This window comes from Pongo abelii, chromosome 16 (genome assembly GCF_028885655.2).
Source record: "Pongo abelii isolate AG06213 chromosome 16, NHGRI_mPonAbe1-v2.0_pri, whole genome shotgun sequence".
In the NCBI taxonomy this organism is placed as follows: domain Eukaryota; kingdom Metazoa; phylum Chordata; class Mammalia; order Primates; family Hominidae; genus Pongo; species Pongo abelii.
This window is the reverse complement of record NC_072001.2, coordinates 101,605,130-101,623,912: the sequence shown is the minus strand read 5'-3', so window position 1 is coordinate 101,623,912 and position 18,783 is coordinate 101,605,130. Positions and strand designations below refer to the sequence as shown.

At 46.2% G+C, this 18,783-nt stretch overlaps 1 protein-coding gene across 1 annotated transcript in view; it reads left to right on the top strand.

Annotated features, from left to right (window-relative positions):
- The window catches only part of FAM169BP (Protein FAM169B), a 49,571-nt gene extending 33,719 nt beyond the window's left edge, over positions 1 to 15,852 (top strand). The window contains exons 4-6 of the mRNA XM_002825878.3: positions 3,187 to 3,369; positions 13,910 to 14,001; positions 15,322 to 15,852. Coding sequence (XP_002825924.3) covers positions 3,187 to 3,369; positions 13,910 to 14,001; positions 15,322 to 15,441 — 395 coding nt within the window. The 3' untranslated portion in view covers positions 15,442 to 15,852. The remainder of the gene's footprint in view (positions 1 to 3,186; positions 3,370 to 13,909; positions 14,002 to 15,321) is intronic.
- The last annotated feature ends 2,931 nt before the right edge of the window (positions 15,853 to 18,783 follow it).

The window sequence follows — 18,783 nt, the reverse complement described above, 5'->3', positions numbered from 1 at the left end:
TTTTTTTTTGAGACAGAGGCTTATTCTCTTGCCCAGGCTGGAGTGCGGTGGTGCAATCTCAGCTCACTGTAATCTCTGCCCCCTGGGTTCAAGCAATTCTCCTGCCTCAGCCTCCTGAGTAGCTGGGATTACAGGTGCACGCCACCATACCTGGCTAATTTTTAAATATTTTTGATAGAGATGGGGTTTCAGTATGTTGGCCAGGCTGGTCTCAAACTCCTGACCTCAAGTGATCCTCCCACCTCGGCCTCCCAAAGTGCTGGGATTATAGGCATGAGCCACCATGCCCGGCCTGTATGTGCTAGACTTTTATACGACTGGCAGTGTGGTAGGTTTGTTTACCCCAGCATCACCAGACACATGAATAATGTGTTGTATTACGACTTTATGATGCCTATGACTATCACTAGGTGACAGGAATTTTTCAGCTGTATTTTAATCTTATGGGATCTCCATTGCACATATGGTCCATTGTTGACTGAAACGTCTTTATGAAGCACATTACTGTAATTGGAATCCAATGGAATGTCATTGTTCAGTTATCTTCTTTCACTTAGTAATAATATGCCCTTATGGTTTTTCTACATCTTTTTGTGGTAATAACTCATTTCTTTTTAGTGCAGAATAATGTTACATTGACTGGATGAGCCATAGTTTATCCACTCACCGTCCGAAGTACATCCTGATTGCTTCTAAGTTTTATAATTATGAATAAAGCTGCAATAAATATTTGTGTGCAGGTTTTTGTGTGAACATAGTTTTCAACTCCGTTGAGTAAATATCAAGGAGTGTGATTGCTGAATCATAAGGTAAGAGTATGTTTAGTTTTGTAAGAAACTGCCAAAATGCCTTCCAAAGTGGCTGCACCATTTTGTATTCTGACAAGCAATGAATGAGAGTTCCTGTTTTTCCACATCCTCACCAGCATTTGTTGTTGTCTGTGTTAAAGAATTTGGCTATTCTAGGCCAGGTGTGGTGGCTCACGCCTGTAATCCCAGCACTTTGGGAGGCCGAGGCAGGTGGATCACCTGAGGTCAGGAGTTCAAGACCAGCCTGACCAACATGGCGAAACCCCATCTCTACTAAAAATACAAAAATTAGTTGGGCATGGTGGCACATGCCTGTAATCCCAGCTACTTGGGAGGCTGAGGCAGGAGAATCGCTTGAACCCAGGAGGCAGAGGTTGCAGTGAGCTGAGATCGCACCATTGCATTCCAGCCTGGACAATAAGAGCGAAACTCTGTCTTAAAAAAAAGAATTTGGCTATTCTAATAGGTGTGTAGTGGCATCTCATTGTTTAAATTTGTGATTTCCTAATAACATATGATGTGGAGCATGCTTTCATATGCTTAGTTGTAGAATTACAAAGAGGATTTTGATAGAGCTAGCATTGAGTTTACAGATCATTTTGGGAAGAATTATCGTAAGAATTGAGTCATCCAATCCATGCACATGGAATTTCTCTTCATTTATTTAGATCTTCTTTAATTTCTCTCAACAATGTCTTGTAGTTTTCGGTGTTCAAGCTTCTTTTATTAAACATACTCTTAATTATTTACTTCTTTTTAATGCTATTGTAAATTAAATTGCATCTTTAATATTAAAGCTTTTTAGTTTTGGAAGCCTTCACAATTACAAGAACATTGCTCTCATCTTCTATATATTGAAATAATATAATTGCAAGCAAGTTGGTATTGTCATTTCAAGCGCATCAAGCTTGAAATCCCAAATATTTTATAGTTACTGTCTCAAGAGAAATGAGCTTCCTTATGGGCCGTAGATTATTTATTTTTAAATTCATTTTTGGTATGAAATAGTAACTGCTTATTTAGCTAACAATTCTTTTGCTTGACATTTTAGGCTGAGCTCAGCTGGGTGGTTTTCTAGTCTAGCTGGGCTTGCTGTGTATCCATGGTAACCTGCCTGTCAGGTGGCTCTGCTGCTTGGGGCAGGCGAGACATTCCCTGGGACCGCAGCAGTCCCTGGGCCATATTCCTTTCATGGTATCAGGTCACCCTGGGCTTGCTTTTGTGGTGTGTTGCAGGGATCCGAGAGAGAACACAGGCACACTGGACCCCAGGAGGCCTAGGCTTAGAGTGATGGTGCTGTCACTCTGCCTCATTCTGTTGACCAAAGTGAGTCACAAGGCCAGCTGGAATTAAAGGTGAGGGGAAATTGATCCCATCTCTTGATGGGAGGAGCTTCAAAATCAGATGCAAAGGGGCATGACCATAGGAAAGAAGTAATCGTGGCCATTTTTGCAAACAGTTCACCATGGCAGTGTGTATCTTTGCAGTTCAGTCTGGCTGATTAGAATTGGAGTCATTTTTGTTTGTTTGTTTGTTTGGGAAATTACCCACTTCTGAATCTTGGCAGGGACAAATACCACCACTTCCAACAGAAGCTGAAAATGCTCCGTATTTGTTTTCTTCTTCCATTGCATCTAGGGCATGGGCACCTGTGCAGTTTAGAGGTGAGGAAGGTGAGCTAGTAGGCCCAGTGTAGAATTGGTGTTCTAGTTAGGGTGATGACAGAGGTGCCTGGCTGAAAGGCCACGTTCTCATTGCAGAAATGGCAACTGTGCTGGTGTTGACTTTGGTTGCAATACAGTTAAGTTGTGGGTGAAAAGCGGGCATGGTGCCAATTGTCACCTCTCTGGCTTTGCTGCAGCAGGGCCGTCAATATTTCATGAGAAGCAGGGCCTGGTGCTGCATCTATTTGGGGTAAGTGCATTTTGCTATAATTGGACACGGTGAGCCCTTGCTAGAGTTACTGAAACAAGTGTGTACCCTAGAGATGGGTCGAATTGGTCTCTTCAGGTTTCACTTCTGCAGGGAGATGGTTGATGTTGCCAGATACTCCTGGTTGGCTCCAAGTGTCTCATTGAACAGTGTGCAGTGAAGGGAGGAATCTGAGAAGGGTGCTGCCTGAGTGGCCTCACTCTGCCTAGTCTCCCAGGTTCACCTTTCATTTCAGTCCAGTGGTCTTGTATCATGTGAGTTTGTAAAGAAAGCTGATCAGTCAACTGGAGAATGATCTGCTATTTTAGCATCACTTGTTTAGCTTGTGTAACTGACCATGTTTCCAGGAGGTACCCATAACTCTGGCTGTGCAGGGGCCCCACAGGGTCCTAGTGGGTCAGCCACGAGCCCAGGGGACAGTGTGTGTCTCTTTCTTTCTCTGCAGGCAGCCTGTGTGGTGACGGCACCGGTGCATGCTACCTGCTGCCTGTCTTTGACACGGTGTTCATCAGGAGGAAACACCGGCGCCGAGGCTTGGGAACAGCCATGCTGCAGGACTTCTGTGAGACATTCCCAGAGGACGAGGCCCTGGGGGTCAGCTGCCCGATGTCTCCTGCCATGTACCAAGGTAAACCCCCCTTGTGTCGTGCAGAAGCATTTGGGTAAAGGTGATGGATAAGACATGTGCATTCCAGGGGATTCTGCAGGAGGAGGCCCTGGGGAGCCCTCGTGGGCAGGTGCAGGCCTTGGCTTGGCGGCACGCACGTGGGGTTTTCCTTCCTTCTGAGAAATCTCTGGTTGCTGCAGCAGAAACCAAGACTTTATGTTTGATCACAAGAAGTGAACTCTCCCAAGCTGGAAAATAAGTGGATTCAGAAATAATCACAAACAAATTGATGAGCTCAGAGAGGAGGGAATCCGGAGAGCTGCCGCCAGGCTGCGGGCTGCGGGGCTTTGGAGTGCCTTTGCTCTTTCACTTGACGCCTGTAGTTCCTCACTTTGCCCTTTGAACTAGAAGCCACGGGAGAGCCCAGGAGCTGAAGGGAAGGCAGGGACCGGGTAGAAAGGCAAGCTCTGAATGGGCTCGGCTTTCCAGCGCCTCTGTAGCTCTCTACGCACAAGATGCCTCCCTCCCATATTCTTTATCCACGTTTGCCAGAGGAGGATGAAACAGCTCTGATGTGAAACATCACACTCTAAGGTGATGAGGGTGGGAGGCTCTGGAGAGCATGTCTCTGAGTCCCCTTCTCCCCCATGAAGCACACACACCCTACTTTGTGCCCTGCCCCTGTTCTTGGTGTGCGGCTGTTTTTGAACGCTTAGTATGCAGTTTCTGGTGTCTTTCTGGCTCCAGGGATAGGAGAGAACAGTCAGGAAAGGCAAGGAAGCTTCTGTTGCTGTGAAGTCATAAAGAAAAGCAGGTAAAAACATACTTTTCCTCAAGTGGGTCTGGCTGTTTCTTTGTATTTTCAAACTCTTAGTCTGTTGTTAAAACTCTGAAGAGCCTTGAATTTCTGCAAAGAGCGCTTGAGACTTCCTGCACCGTGTGGCTCACTTTCAGGTGCAGGAGCATGCGGGGGCCCAGGCAGCTGGTCCTCTGTCCACACCCATGTCCTTCCAGGCCCCCTCCTCCTTCTTGCTTCAGGTGCAGGCCACCTCAGGGTTTTAGGAGGCTTTGGCAAGGGAGCGGAGGAGAGCCTTTTACTCAAAGGAACAGTGGACTCCAAGGCTAAGGGCTGGCTACTGAGCCTGGGCCAGCCTTGCTGAGACCCTGTAGGGCCCTGTGATCCCTCTCGTCCTTCCACTGTCTTAGCCTGCAAAGAAAGATCTGAACGTGCTGATTCTGACTCACGCCACTTCTCTCTGGGGTTCAGCCACCCAGGTGTGCCTGTCAGGTTTTTATTGAGTTCACTGATGCCTTCCAACTGGACAGGAGGGACTCCTGCCCTGGGCCCCATGCTTTGAGGCTTCTTTCAACTGCATCTCCCTCCAGGGGGGCGAGGACTCCATGGGCCCAAGAGGAGGTGCCCACCTGGCTCATGCTGCTCCTTCTAAACTGGCTTAGGGTGCCAGGACCCCAGGATTCCTGCCAGTGGCCACTGTGGGCCTGAGTGGACCTCATCCCTGGGTCTGTGCTCATGAGGGTGGACCATGCTGCTAGTTTGCACATCCTTAGAGCCCAGGGGCGGCTCTTCGGGGGGCTGTGGATGGCGTGTGGGGAGGACGGCCACATTTGTACTCACAGGCCCCTTGAGGTATCGGGGGCTGGGGTGGGAGGAGAAGGGGGTGGACTGCCGGCTGGGGGCCAGCTCGCTTGGTATTGCCACATTCTGGTGCAACACTCCAAGGAGTCCAAGAATTCTAAATTTGAAACGAGCTTCTCCTGTTGTTAGGAAGTTATATTTGTCAAGATAGGAGGGCAGAACGTGTCATATATAGCGCTTTGCTAACTTGGTTTGTACCTTTGGAAGACAGGCGTTCCTCATTTCACTGCTCTTCCCTTGATTGCACTTTGCAGATGCTGCGTGTTTTACATTTTGAAGGCTGTGGCAGCCCGGCTTTGAGCAAGTCTATCAGGGATATTTTTCCAACAGCATGGTCTCACTTCGTGTCTGTGTCATGTTTTGGTAATTTTCACAATATTTCAAACTTCTTCATTATTATTATATCTGTCATGGTGATCTGTGATCAGTGATATTTGACGTTACTATTGTAATTGTTTTGGGGCACCACAAACCACGCCCGTGTCAGTTAGTGAACTTAATCAATACACGAGCCTGTTCTGATTCTGCTTCCTTCCTTCTCTTCCTATTCCATGGGACACAACAATATTGAAATTAGGCCAATTAATAACCCTACAATGGCCTCTGAATGTTCAAGTGAATGGATGAGTCACATATCTTTTACTTTAAATCAAAAGCTAGAAATGACTAAGCTTAGAGAGGAAGGCATGTCAAAAGCTGAGGTAGGCTGAATGCTAGGTCTCTTGCACCAAACAGTTAACCAAGTTGTGAATGCAAAGGAAGACTTCTTGAAGGGAATGAAAAGTTCGACTCCGGTGAACATACAAACGATAAGAAAGTAAAACAGCCTTATTGCTGATAGGGAGAAAGTTTTAGTGGTCTAGATAAAAGATCAAACCAGCAACAACATTGCCTTAAGTCAAAGCCTAAACCAGAGTAAGGCCCTAACTCTCTTCAATTCTATGAAGGCTGAGGGATTTGAGGAAGCTGCAGAAGAAAAGTTTGAAGCTAGTAGAGATTGGCTCATGAAGTTTAAGGAAAGAAGCTGTCTCCATAACATAAAAGTGCAAGGTGAAGCAGCAAGTGCTGATACAGAGGCTACAGCAAGTTATCTGGAAGATCTAGCTCAGATCATTGATAAAGGTGGCTACACTACACAACAGATTTTCAATGTAGGTGAAACAGCCTTCTACTAGAAGAACATGTCATCTAGGACTTTCATAGCTAGAAAAGAGAAGTCAATGCCTGGCCTCAAAGCTTCAAAGGACAGGTTGAGTCTCTTATTAGGGGTTGATGTAGCTGGTGGCCTTCAGTTGAAGTCAGTCCTCATTTACTGGTCTGAGAATTCTAAGGCCCTCAAGAATTATGCCAAATCTATTCTGTCTGTGCTCTAGAAATGGAACAATAGTGCCTGGATGACAACGTGTCTGTTTATAGTGTGGTTTATTGAATAATTTAAGCCCACAGTTGAGACCTACTGCTCAGAATAAAAGATTCCTCTCAAAATATTATTGTTCTTTGACAATGCATCTGGTTATCCAAGAGGTCTGATGGAGATGTACAAAGAGATTAATGTTGTTTCCACGCCTGCTAACATAATATCCATTCTGCAGCCTGGGGATCAAGGAATAATTTCAGCTTTTGAGGCTAGTTTAAGAAATATACTTCCTAAGGTTTCCATAGATAGTGATTCCTCTGATGGTTCTGGGCAAAGTACACTGAAAACCTTCTGGAAAGGATTCACCATTCTAGATGCCATTAAGAACACTCGTGATTCATAGAAGGTCAAAATATCTACATTCATGAGTTTGGAAGAAGTTGATTCCAACCCTCATGGATAACTTTGAGGGAGGAGTCCAAGACTTCAGCAAAGGAAGTCGCTGCAGATGTGGTGGAAATAAAGAGAGAACTAGAATGAGAAGTGGAGCCTGAAGATGGGACTGAACTGCTGCAATCTCATGAGTAATCTTGAACAGTTGAGGAGTTGCTTCTTATGGATGAGCAAAGAAAGTGGGTTCTTGAGTTGGAATCTCCTCCTGTTGAAGATGCAGTGGACATTGCTGAAATGACAACAAAGGATTTAGAATATTCCATAAATTAGTTGAGAAAGTAGCAGCAGCAGAGTTTGAGAGGATGGACTCCAATTTTGAAAAAAGTTCTACTGTGGGTAAGATGCTGTCAAACAGCATCACATACTTCAGAGAAATCTATTGTGAAAGAAAGAATCAATTGTGGAAGAAACTTCATTGCTGTGTTATTTTAAGAAATTGCCACAGCAACCCCACCCTGAGAAGCCATCAACCTTGAGGCAAGACCCTCCACCAGCACAAAGATTATGGCTTCCTGAAGCCTCAGATGATCACTAGCATTGTTTAGCATTAAAATATATTTTGATTAAGGTATGTACATTGTATTTTTAAGACAAAATGCTATTGCATGCTTACTAGACTACATAACTTTTACATGTATGCACTAGGAAACCAAAAAAGTTGCGTGACTTGCTTTACTGTGATATTTGCTTCATTGTGGTGGTCTGGAACCGAACGCACAGTATCTCCGAGGTCTGCCTGCACTTAGCATTGCACTCTGTAGGTTTCCATCTGTGTTCTTCCCTGGGGCCCCCCAAATGTTAAGAAGAGGGCCTAATGGGGTCCTCATGGGCACCTGCAGAACCAGGAGCAGTTTCCCATTCACCTGGACTCGGGACATTGCCATGTGAAAATGTTCACCCATGAATGTTGGCATAAAAGTCTGGGAACATTGAGTGGACTCTGGAATCCAGGAGGGAGCAGATGATAAGCTTGAAGGTTCTTTGGGAGGGAGGAAGGATGGTGCAGGAAGAGCAGCCAGGGTGGATGGTGCTAAGGACTGAATTGGGCCTCCCACTCAAATTCATATGTTGAAGCCCTTGGTGTGACCACATTTGGAGATAGGGCCTTTAAAAAGCTAATTAAGGTTGAATGAGGTCCTAAGGGTGGGCCCCTAGTCTAGTATGACTGGTGTCCTTGTAAGAAGAGAGGCACCAGGATGGATCCAAACAGAAACAGCCGTGTGAGGATGCAGGGAGAAAATGGCCATTCGTAAGCCAAGGAGAGAAGCCTCAGGAGAAACCAACCCTGGGCCACCTTGATCTTGGACGTCCAGCCTCCATAACTGTGAGAAATAAATTTGTTGTTTAAATCAGTGGTCCCCAACCTTTTTGGCACCAGGGACTGGTTTCGTGGAAGACAATTTTTCCACAGATGGGGCAGGGACAAAGGGTTGGTTTCAGGATGATTCAAGCACATTACATTTCTTTATTGTGCACTTTATTTCTATTGTGATTACATTTTAATATATAATGAAATAATTATACAGCTTACCATAATGTAGAATCAGTGGGAGCCCTGAGCTTATTTTCTTGCAACTAGATGGTCCCATCTGGGGGTGATGGGAGACAGTGACAGATCATCAGGCATTAGATTCTCATAAGGCATGCGCAACCTCACATGCGAAGTTCACGATAGGGTCTGCGCTGTTATGAGAATCTAATGCTGCCGCTGATCTGACAGGAGGCAGAGCTCAGGCGGTAACACAAGCAATGGGAGCAACTGTAAATACAGATGAAGTTTTGCACACTCCTCCACCACTCACCTCCTGCTGTGTGTCCTAGCACTGGTCGGTGGCCCAGGGGTTGGAGACTCCTGGTTTAAGCCACCCAGTCTGCAGTGTTTTGTTAGAGGAGCCCTAGTAAATGAATGCAGATGGGAAGGGTGGAGATGAGAGCTCCTCACCAGGAGGAGCCGGGGAGGTGGACGTGTCCATGGTAGACAGGTGAAAAAGTGGTTTGAGTGCAGCAGGGATTCCAGCAGAGATCAGGGGGTGGAGGGCTGCTCGAGGACTGGAGTGGGCTGTGTCTGAGACCCAGAGAGCTGGCACAGAGTGAACCAGGGTGAGGTGGGGGACTTCCTGACTCACGCTGCATTCCCTTCTCCCAGTCTGTAGGCAGTTCCTGCTGGTCTGTCCAGAGGAGCGAGGACGCCTGTGGGAGGTGGAGTCCCGGGGGGCCTGGGGCCAGTGCGCCAATATCTGGCTCAAGGTTCAGCTTCACCAGGCAAGGCTTCCAGACTGAGAAGGACTGAAACACTGCTCTGTGTCTGTTTATTTCTGGTTTCAATACTAGTGTGGATTTACAGTGATCTAGTGAGACCCATATAGATGTTATTTCTGTTGTGGTAAGAACAAAGGAGGGGTGGGACCTGGGTGGGGACATCTTATCCTCCAACGTTCCCCTCCTGAGTGAAGCACAGCTTCCCGTCCTTCTTGCTCAAAAAGATCACCCCCATTTTAGCAGTTAGGAGCTCCCTGGGACTAAGGGACTCCCCTTTTACAATTAGATAGATTATTGAAACATGTAAGAAGATTGGTTTCCTCTGACTAGCTGAAGATGAGTTGAAAACACGATTCTGGACAGGTGATGAAAGGTAATGTGTGCACTTGGTTGAAAACTCAAAAGGGTTTACTATGACAAGCAAGTCTTCTATCCTCCTCACCTCTGAGGGGACTGCACACATAATGGCAGCATCGTAGAAACAAGGTTCTGCAAAACCGCTGCCTGGTCTTTTTCACGGCAGCATAATATGATGTTGCGTGGACGTGATATCATTTATTTCCCTGTTGACAGATGTGCATTCCATCTTCAGTTTCTGGTTGCTGAGACGGTGCCCCAGTGGCAGTTTGCCAGTGGGGTTTAGTGGAGGAAGCAGGAGAACAGAGCCTCTGGTGGTGGGTTTCCAGGGGAGGCAGGGGGTGGGAAATCCTTTAATCAGCCAGATGGGAAAGCAGGCTTGCAGTGTCTGGATTTCCAAGTTGCTTTTCTTTTTTTTTTTTTTTTTGAGACAGAGTCTCGCTCTGTCACCCAGGTTGGAGTGGAGTGGTGCAATCTTGGCTCACTGCAACCTCTGACTCCTGGGTTCAAGGGATTCTCCTGCCTCAGCCACTCGAGTAGCTGGGACTACAGGCATGTGACACCATGCTTGGCAAATTTTTGTATTTTTAGTAGAGACGGGGTTTCACCATATTGGCCAGGCTTGAACTCCCGACCTCAGGTGATTCGCACTCCTTGGCCTCCCAAAATGCTGGGATTACAGGTGTGAGCCACCGTGCCCGACCCCAGGTTGCTTTTTTGACAGTGAACTTTCCACTTCTCGCAAGTGGGGAATGGCTGCCCACGGCAGGCGCTTCTCAGCTGAGCACTAAGAGGTGAGGCCAGGCCAGGGCTGGGGCAGCGGACACCTCCAGGCTTCAGGTGCTGCCATGGGTGGGAGGTGAGGGGGGACAGTTAATTTAAATTAACTGTCCAAAATGAAAGCCCTGGCTCTCCTTCACTCCTGGAGTGGGTGCTCCCGTCAGCGTCGAATGCCATTTCTGCGGCTGCAGGTGGCTCATTAGGGGGTTGACAGGCAGCTGAGGTGCCAGGCTTTCTCTCCACGTGGTGACTGATCCACCTTAGGTGTTGACAGGTGAGCGTGCCTTGGAGTTTATTGATGATAATAGTGATCAGTTTTGCTTTTATGCTGGAAGGCTTAATGGATCTTTACAGATATTAATGGGGTGACCAGGCACCGGGGAAGGAGGCATGGCAGGGCGGGGCTGTGCTGTGATCCTAATGAGGTGGTTAAGTGACTTGCCCTGTGGCACTGAGTTAGGAAGGAAGGGAACCGGTCGGGTCCCTGGGCACTGAGCTGTCTAGCTGTGCGAGTTTATGGACACGCTTCACAAATGAGGCTGTGGGGCCTCGCACAGCCTCTGTGCTTGGATGTTTCAGTTCCTTGGCTGGGAATGGAAAAAGAAAATGCATTGCATATTGAAATGTGGAAATCGCACGGGCCACAGGTGTGAGCAGGGACGAGGATGTTTTCTCCTAATTGGGGAGATGGCTTCTCTTGGAGAATCCCACTGGGGCTGTTTCAAGAGCTGGGAGTCGGTGTGGTCTGGGCAGAGGAAACTGAGCTGGAAGTCAGATGCCAAACATGTCACTTTAATTCACTCTGAGATTCACCAACTCTCATTTTAAAACAGCAAATGAGGGGACTTGCACAGAGAATGTTCCAGAAGCATGCTTGAGTCCCTTGAAGGAAGAAGGGTTATCATTATGATTAGGATATAATTAGATTACTAAAACTCTTTAATTAAAAAAATAGTTCTAAGTTATGGTCTTTTCACTGCCTGTATAAATCATGGCTAGTTCCCAGTTTCACCCACATCTTCTTTCCCCTCGAGGGCCCGCAGTCAGGATTTTAATTCACTCAGGAAGGTTTTCAGCCAACCGGCTTCAGCTTGCAACCATTATGACAGTTAGTGCTGACATCTCAGGTTTTTTTCAAGTTGGTGAGTTGGGGCTGCAAATGTGATCACAGATTAGCTCGGTGCTCTGCAGTTTCTCGTCTGTTTCTCTCTTCATGGAAATCAGCAAGTGTTAGTGGATTAGAACTTCTTAGGGGTCACCGAACAATACAGATTCCGGAACCTTCTCTTCCCTGGGAATCTCAGTAGGCCATTAACTGGATGTTAGTCTTAAATTAGTCAGTGATTCTTAGAGTTGCTTTCTTGACTTGTTCTGTTTTTTCAAGTTTTATCTGTTCTCCCTTCTTTTTCATGACAGTTATTTTGGAGGTATCCTATAATTTTATGTACCATAGAAATAGAACTGTAAGCAAGAAGCCCAGTGGAATCAATTGCTTCTTGCTCTAAATAAGGCATGAACATTTCACAACATTTCAAAGGGAAATTAACTTGTGCTCCTTGCAAATGTTTTAAAGACTATTTTTGAAGCAGCCTGATTGGTGGGCCAGGTCTTTAAAAGTTTGTGCGATCTTGGCTGTTGATAACATCTGCAGCTTATAATGGCCCTGAAAATATTTACAGATTATGCAGACCTTTTGAGGGAAGGAGTTTGTGGGAAATTTCTTTCTTCCTACACTCAGTTACAGACAAAGCCTTTGAAACTTGACCAGTAGGATCATAATTGCATCTGATGTTATTTCCCGGTCAGCCTGAACATGCCTTAAGTTTCTTTACCAGAGAGAATGAAACTGAATATGTCAACAGTGAAATGTTCTTTTACAAAATTGTTACTGGGATCAGGAAATCATTGACCACTGCTTTAAAAATTAATTTTTTTCAATCTTTAAGTCATAGTTTTGCTTTCGTTCTCCAGCTGAATTTTTAATGGATTCAGTTTTCATCCACAAATACTTTTATTTGTATTTAATTTTTAAACCAGAAGGATCTTTGCATCAAGAGATGTGAAAAATATGAGATGGGAAGCGGGGGCTACTTTTCTGAAAGTTTGATGCCCAGCAAACTGCAGTTCTGACCTTTTTTTTCAGTTTGTTCTGGTGACTCACACGTTATAGAGTACAATAGCAACAGCAATTTTCTGGTGGTGCAGTGTGCTGGGAAGTGCTGGGGGCAAAACCACCACACCGGGTGTGTTTTTTTCTGTCGAATGCTGCTCTTTGACAGGTTGTGTGGCTCCCCTTAGTGGCCATTGTCATCTACTGCAGCGTTGGATGATAATTTACCTCTGTGATTAGTGCTCTGATACCTCCAGGTGTGCTTCCAAATTAGTAATTAGTGCATTCATTTTTAGAGATTTAATGAACCTCAATTAGGAATTAAATACAAGTAAACATTTGATAGCTCACAACACATAAAAACGTTAGGAAAGGTGGAAAATTAATAATGGGTTATCTACTTCATTTTCTCATTCATTCATTCACATATTCCTTTATTTGTTCATTCGCTAACTGTCAATGGGGCATCTACAGACATGCCAGGCACTGTCCTAGATGTTAGGGATGCAGTAGTGAATAGGGCTGACCTGGCTTCTGAACTTATTTACCAGCTAACTACGTGGGCACCTACTACTGTGTGATATAAAAACTATATGGCCGAGAGAACTAAAGTGTGCTGGTATTTTTAAGTGCCCACAGTTAAATTTTGCCAAACCAAATTTTGCTAATTTATACAGTTCTGTAAATAAATTTAAAAATTTACTTATATAGATAACAACTAAATAATTCATTTGTTCTTTAGTAAACAAAATGTGTTACATAGGTATTTTCAGCTGAAATGCAAAACTGTGTATTTTTTTTAGGGATCTGAACACCACACACACACATATGGATTTGGGGGTGTGGGGTGGGGAGGTGCAAAGGAGGACAAGAAAGTCATCCCTTTCCAAGTCGGTACTGATTTGGTAGGAGAGGAGGGAAATTCACTGAACGTGGGTGATTATGACCTCTCTTGTGAGCAAAACCACCAGTGAGCAAAAAGAAGGATCCAGGACTAGAAATGGAAATGTGAGTCCACTGAATGCCAGAATCGATGGAAGAACAGATCACAATTCCAGCTCAGAAATGCTTGAGTGGAACCATCACTTTGCATCTCCTGACACCTGGCAGGTATTCCTGTCTTCTGGAGAGCATTGCAGCAAATGGCAAAATGAAGGTCAAGAAGATAGAACTGACCCAGCACTTTGGGAGGCTGAGGCAAGAGGATCACTTGAGGTCAGGAGTTCGAGACCAGCCTGACCAACATAGTGAAATCCCATCTCTACTAAAAGTACAAAAATTAGCCAGGCATGGTGGCAGGCATCTGTAATCCCAGCTACTCAGGAGGCTGAGGCAGGAGAATCGCTTGAACCCAGGAGGTGGAGGTTGCAGGGAGCTGAGACTGTGCCACTGCACTCCAGCCTCGGCTACAGAGGGAGACTCCATCTCAAAAAAAAAAAAAAAAAAAAAAAAAAAAAGAGATAGAATTGGGTCATGGCTATCAACATATTTGCAAGGTCTCCAGTATACTATTTCCTCTTTTGATTGCCCAGCCCCTTGGGAGCCACCCTCATTTGCTTATCCTCTTTCTCTTGCTTGGGGAGGGCAGCACACCCAGGAAATTCCGAGGACATGAGCCGTCATGCGAGGACTTCTCAGAATGACAGACCCAGACAGTCTGCCCCTGGAGACGGCAGCAAGGTATGGTGATACTATATCACCCCATGAACCTCTCACTTTCCTAGTGATCAGGTTGTCCTTGCTTAGTGAAGCCGTGGTCTGAACCTGCCAGGCAGCTTCCCAGACAACTCGGCTGTGGGCTTCTCGTGGCAGCGGGGGCCTTGGTCTAGGCTCAGAATCTCCGGGCTATCATGGGAGGGGGGTGTTGCGCGGAGAGGCCTTTGTAATTAGATTTTTTATGGTTCTCTTCTCTAAACTAGACAAGCTCTAACGAAACCAAAATGGAACAGAACACATGGGAATTGGCCGTAACCTTGCATCGTTAAGGAAATATTGAAAAATCTGAATTTCAAATTTTGCCATGGACCAGTGTCTGTCAAGCAGAACAAAAAGCAAGACAAATTTGTCTTTCTTTCCTCCTCCACTGCGAAAGCCCAGATTGCTGGGATGGAGTGAAATTAGGTATTAGGTTTTTGTATAATCCAGAGTGACTGTAGAATAGAATCTTGAGGGAATATTAAGAATATTTCTTAGTAGCTTGCTGTCATTCAGTATTTTATAAAATTTTAGGTTTTCCTGGTTTTCTTGTGGTTAAACCAGACTCTTGCCCACACAGGGTATTGTGAAAATGTCCATTCTCTGGTGCCAACGGGTCTTTACTCTCAAATCTCTAAAGAGTCCAAAATTACTTTAAACTCACACTTGTACATCATGGACAAATACTGCTTATTTTGGAAAATATATTGCTCTGAAATAGAAGATTCAACAATGAAAGCAGAAAATATCCCAGTAAGTGCTGGATTGTTTTAGAAAGCTGCTTCCTGTCTGACATTAGCTCTAGCCATCTGGCAGATGAGGGCTTTCATTTTCTTTGGTTCACCATGGAAAGATGGGCCAACCTAAGACCCAACAGGCACTGAACAGAGCGTTGTACTTGGCCTTTTCCGCTGATCCTTGACTTTTCTTTTAAACCTCTGTTAGAGGAAGCAGAAATGTCCAGGGTACTATAACGCCCATGGGTGTGGACCTGGGGGAATTCTGCACATTTGAGCACGGGGTGCCAGCTTTGAAAGCAGTGCTTCCTTCGCTGCCCTTTCTCTAGTCTCCCCAGGCTGGGCTGTCCTTTAGTTCCTTTCAGTAAATATGTGCCCTTATGCACAAAACCGATTTCCCCATGGCTGGCTGGAGCGTTTGAACCTGGCCTATTCTGAATCTCAGCAGGAAGTGCAGGCACAAACCAGACAGGACACCTCTATGTCCTGAACGTCCAGCCCCAGACTGTGCGGGACGACCCCATTGCCAGTTTAATTGGAATGCCTGTGGATTCTTTTCTGACTTCAGGAGAGGATGCGTGGAGAAGAACTGGAAGACACAAAGAATAATCCAGAGTGTGGAGTGGAAGAGGAGGATGCCGGGCTGGTGGGGCAGCCACCGAGCAAGCTTACAAGGCCCAGTCCCTGATGTCTCCAGACGCCCATCTGGGCCAGGTCCAGAGACCTGCCTGCGCTCCCGAGATTCGGGTCTGAGACTTGTGTGGCTGGGAGCGCACCTTCCCCAGGGATCTTTGAGGCGCCAGCGACCCCATGGGCCCCACCTACCTGTGAGGTGGGCTCAGGCTCTAGAATACCTGAGAACGTGCTGCGCTCAGCATGTGACACCATGCCACAGTGAGGAAATACTTCCCTAAGTTAATTGTTGACAGTTCCTAAACGTTTCAGAAGCTTACTCGTTAAAACTAATGTGGTTTCTGTTTCTCAGGATAAATTGGTGGGACTTCACCGGAACCACAGGGATGTTTTACTGAATGTACCTCTTTCCTTATAGAAGTTTAAAGATGCTCAGGAAGGGGCCACACCTGTTCTGTCTGGGCTGTAGAAACCCATTGCAGGTTTGTGCATGCCAGCCCTGCTATTGCCATGAGACCACGGACACCAAAGGGGTTTGCAGGGGTACATGTGTCCTTTCCGGGGAGGCTTCAGCCACATCAGGAGTGCCTTGAGGGCAGGGGCAGTGGCTGGATGGTGCCTACTGTAGGCCTGGAGCTCTCTTCTGGCCTGGTATACAGAACGCGCTCAGAGAGCTTATATGGGAAGTGCTGGGTAGGAATTTGGGCAGATGGTGCTTCTAGAATATTGGTGGCCTTGAGTGGAAAGGCTTGTGGTAGTAAAAGTAACTAAAAATGATAGCCTGGCTTGAATGTGACATTGGCTTCCCCCTTCTCAAATACTGATGGAGCCCTGTTTGGTGGCTTGTGTATGGCCACTCTTTGGATGCAGAGACAAGGACCTGCTCTTAGGCCCCAGGTCCAATGGGCTAGGTCCCAGGGCCGCCTGCCCTCCTCAAGGGTGGGGCGCAAATCCAGGCTGCTTTAGGGAGCCCAAAGCCTGCTCCCTGAGAGCTGGGGTGGTGCTTTCTCTGCAACTGGGCCCAGCCTTGCTGATTTCAGTAGGATTTTTCCCAGAGAAAGCTGGCCAGGCCCTCTTGAGGCAGACGACCCAAGTTCTTGTCCCTGCTTTTGGGAAAATGCAAATCCAATCCCACTGCCGGGGACATCCCAAACCCCTCTGTGCTCATCACTGACTTTGTAGAAGCCAGGGGCCTGCTACCATGGGCCCTGCTGCCTCTGCTCCTTGCCATTGGAGTTCAGCTGTAGGGTTAGCCCTGGGCTGCCTGGTTACTTTGTTGACAGAAGAATAGGGTTTTACCTTTTTAGGATGTAATAAAGCCCCTCCTGTGGCCTGGTGAGGAGACTACCAACAGTCCAAGTTCTGGGAATATATCATCTGTTCCCTTGAGCAGTCAAAGGACACACATGGTGGGACCTGTTATTTATTCATCCATGCACCCAGCTGTCTATCTCTCTGTCCGTCCATCCGTCTATCCATCCATCATCCATCCATCCATCTATCCATCCATCCATCCAATCCATCCATCATCCATCCATCCATCCATCCATCCATCTATCCATCCATCATCTGTCCATCCTCCATCCACCCATCCATCATCCATCCATCCATCCATCCATCCTCCATCCATCTTCCATCCATCCATCCTCCATCCATCCATCCATCCACCCACCCATCCATCATCCATCCATCCATCCATCCATCCTGCATCTTCCATCCATCTATCCATCCTCCATCCATCCATCCATCCATCCATCCATCCTCCATCCAGCCATCCATCTATCCATCCATTTATCATCCATCCACCCATCCATCATCCATCCATCCATCCTCCATCCATCCATTCATCCTCTATCCATCCATCCATCATCCATCCATCCATCCATCCATCCACCCATCCTCCATCCATCCATCCATCATCCATCCATCCATCCATCCATCCATCTATCCTCCATCTATCCATCCTCCATCCATCATCCATCCATCCATCCATCCATCATCCATCCATCCATCCATCCATCCATCCATCTATCCATCCATCCATCCATTGTGTTGTACAACAGATATTCAGCATGCTTTCTCAGGGACATGCTCTGTGCCGGGGACAGGGGATATAAGTGAGGTATGGTTACTGGCTTCAGGAAACTCTCTTCTCTTTGGAGGAATCTCTTCTGGAGTGTTCCACTGGAGTTTTCATCTCTCTTGCACCTGTTACAAAGATGGAAGGGTCTAATTGACTAGAAATATAGTTTAGAGCTTCATATGGAGACATCGTGAAGCCTGCCTCCCCTCTGCCCCTTACACTTGGGCTCTCTGTGCAGGTGGCACAGACCATAAAAGGAGAGTTAAGTCTACAGCCTAGAGGGTGCCCTGTGTGTGGTGTCAGATGTAACCTTTCACATGGGATGTGTGTGCTGTGAGCATTGTGCTATTTGAGATGAATAGTTAGTATTTTGTGTTTACATGAAAATAAATGTTTAAAAATGTCTCAGGGGTTTGATGAAGTTACTGTTCAATAAAAGAAACCTCTCAGGGAAGAACAGCTGATGTATTGATGGCTTTGTTTAAGGGCATATGAACTGACCACACAAGTTAGAAGGCAATGCTGTGGAACTGAGAGCAACCTCCTGCCCAGTCCATGCCAGCTGTGAGGCCTTGTGCAGGGGTCCCTTCCAGCAGTGTGTGCAGGACTGCCCATAATGCACATCTTTGTGTGTGTTGTGTTGTTTTTATTAAATCAATTTTATTTTTCGGTTTTCTGTGTTCCTGTCTCTTATTTTTTAACAGCTCTATTGAGATATTATTTACAAACCTTAAAGTTCCCTCATTTAAAGTAATAATTCAGGCCCGGCAAGGTGGCTTACACCTGTAATCCCAGCAATTTTGGAGGAAGAGGCATGTGGATCACTTGAGCTCAGGAGTTCAAGACCAGCCTGGCCAACATGATGAAACTCTGACTCTACAAAAGTACAAAAATTAGCCGGGTGTGGTGGCCTGCGCCTGTAGTCCCAGCTACTTGGGAGGCTGAGGTGGGAGGATTGCTTGAGCCCAGGAGGTTGAGGCTGCACTGAGTGGAGATCGTGCCACTGCACTCCAGCCTGGGCGACAGAGCAACACGCCGTCTCAAAAAAAAAAAAAAAAAAAATACAAGGTTGTGTGTGTACATATGTTTTCAGTTCTCTTGGGTACACATCTGAGAGTGGAATTTCTGGGTCATATGGTAACTCTATGTTTAACATTTTGAGGAATTGCCAAATTATTTTTCCAAGTCCCTGTACCATTTTACATTCTTATCAGCCAGGTATGAGGGTTTCTGCTTCCCTCATCCCAGCCAACACTTATTCCATCTTTTTTTTTTTTTTTTTTTTTTGAGACAAAAGTCTTGCTCTTGTCTCCC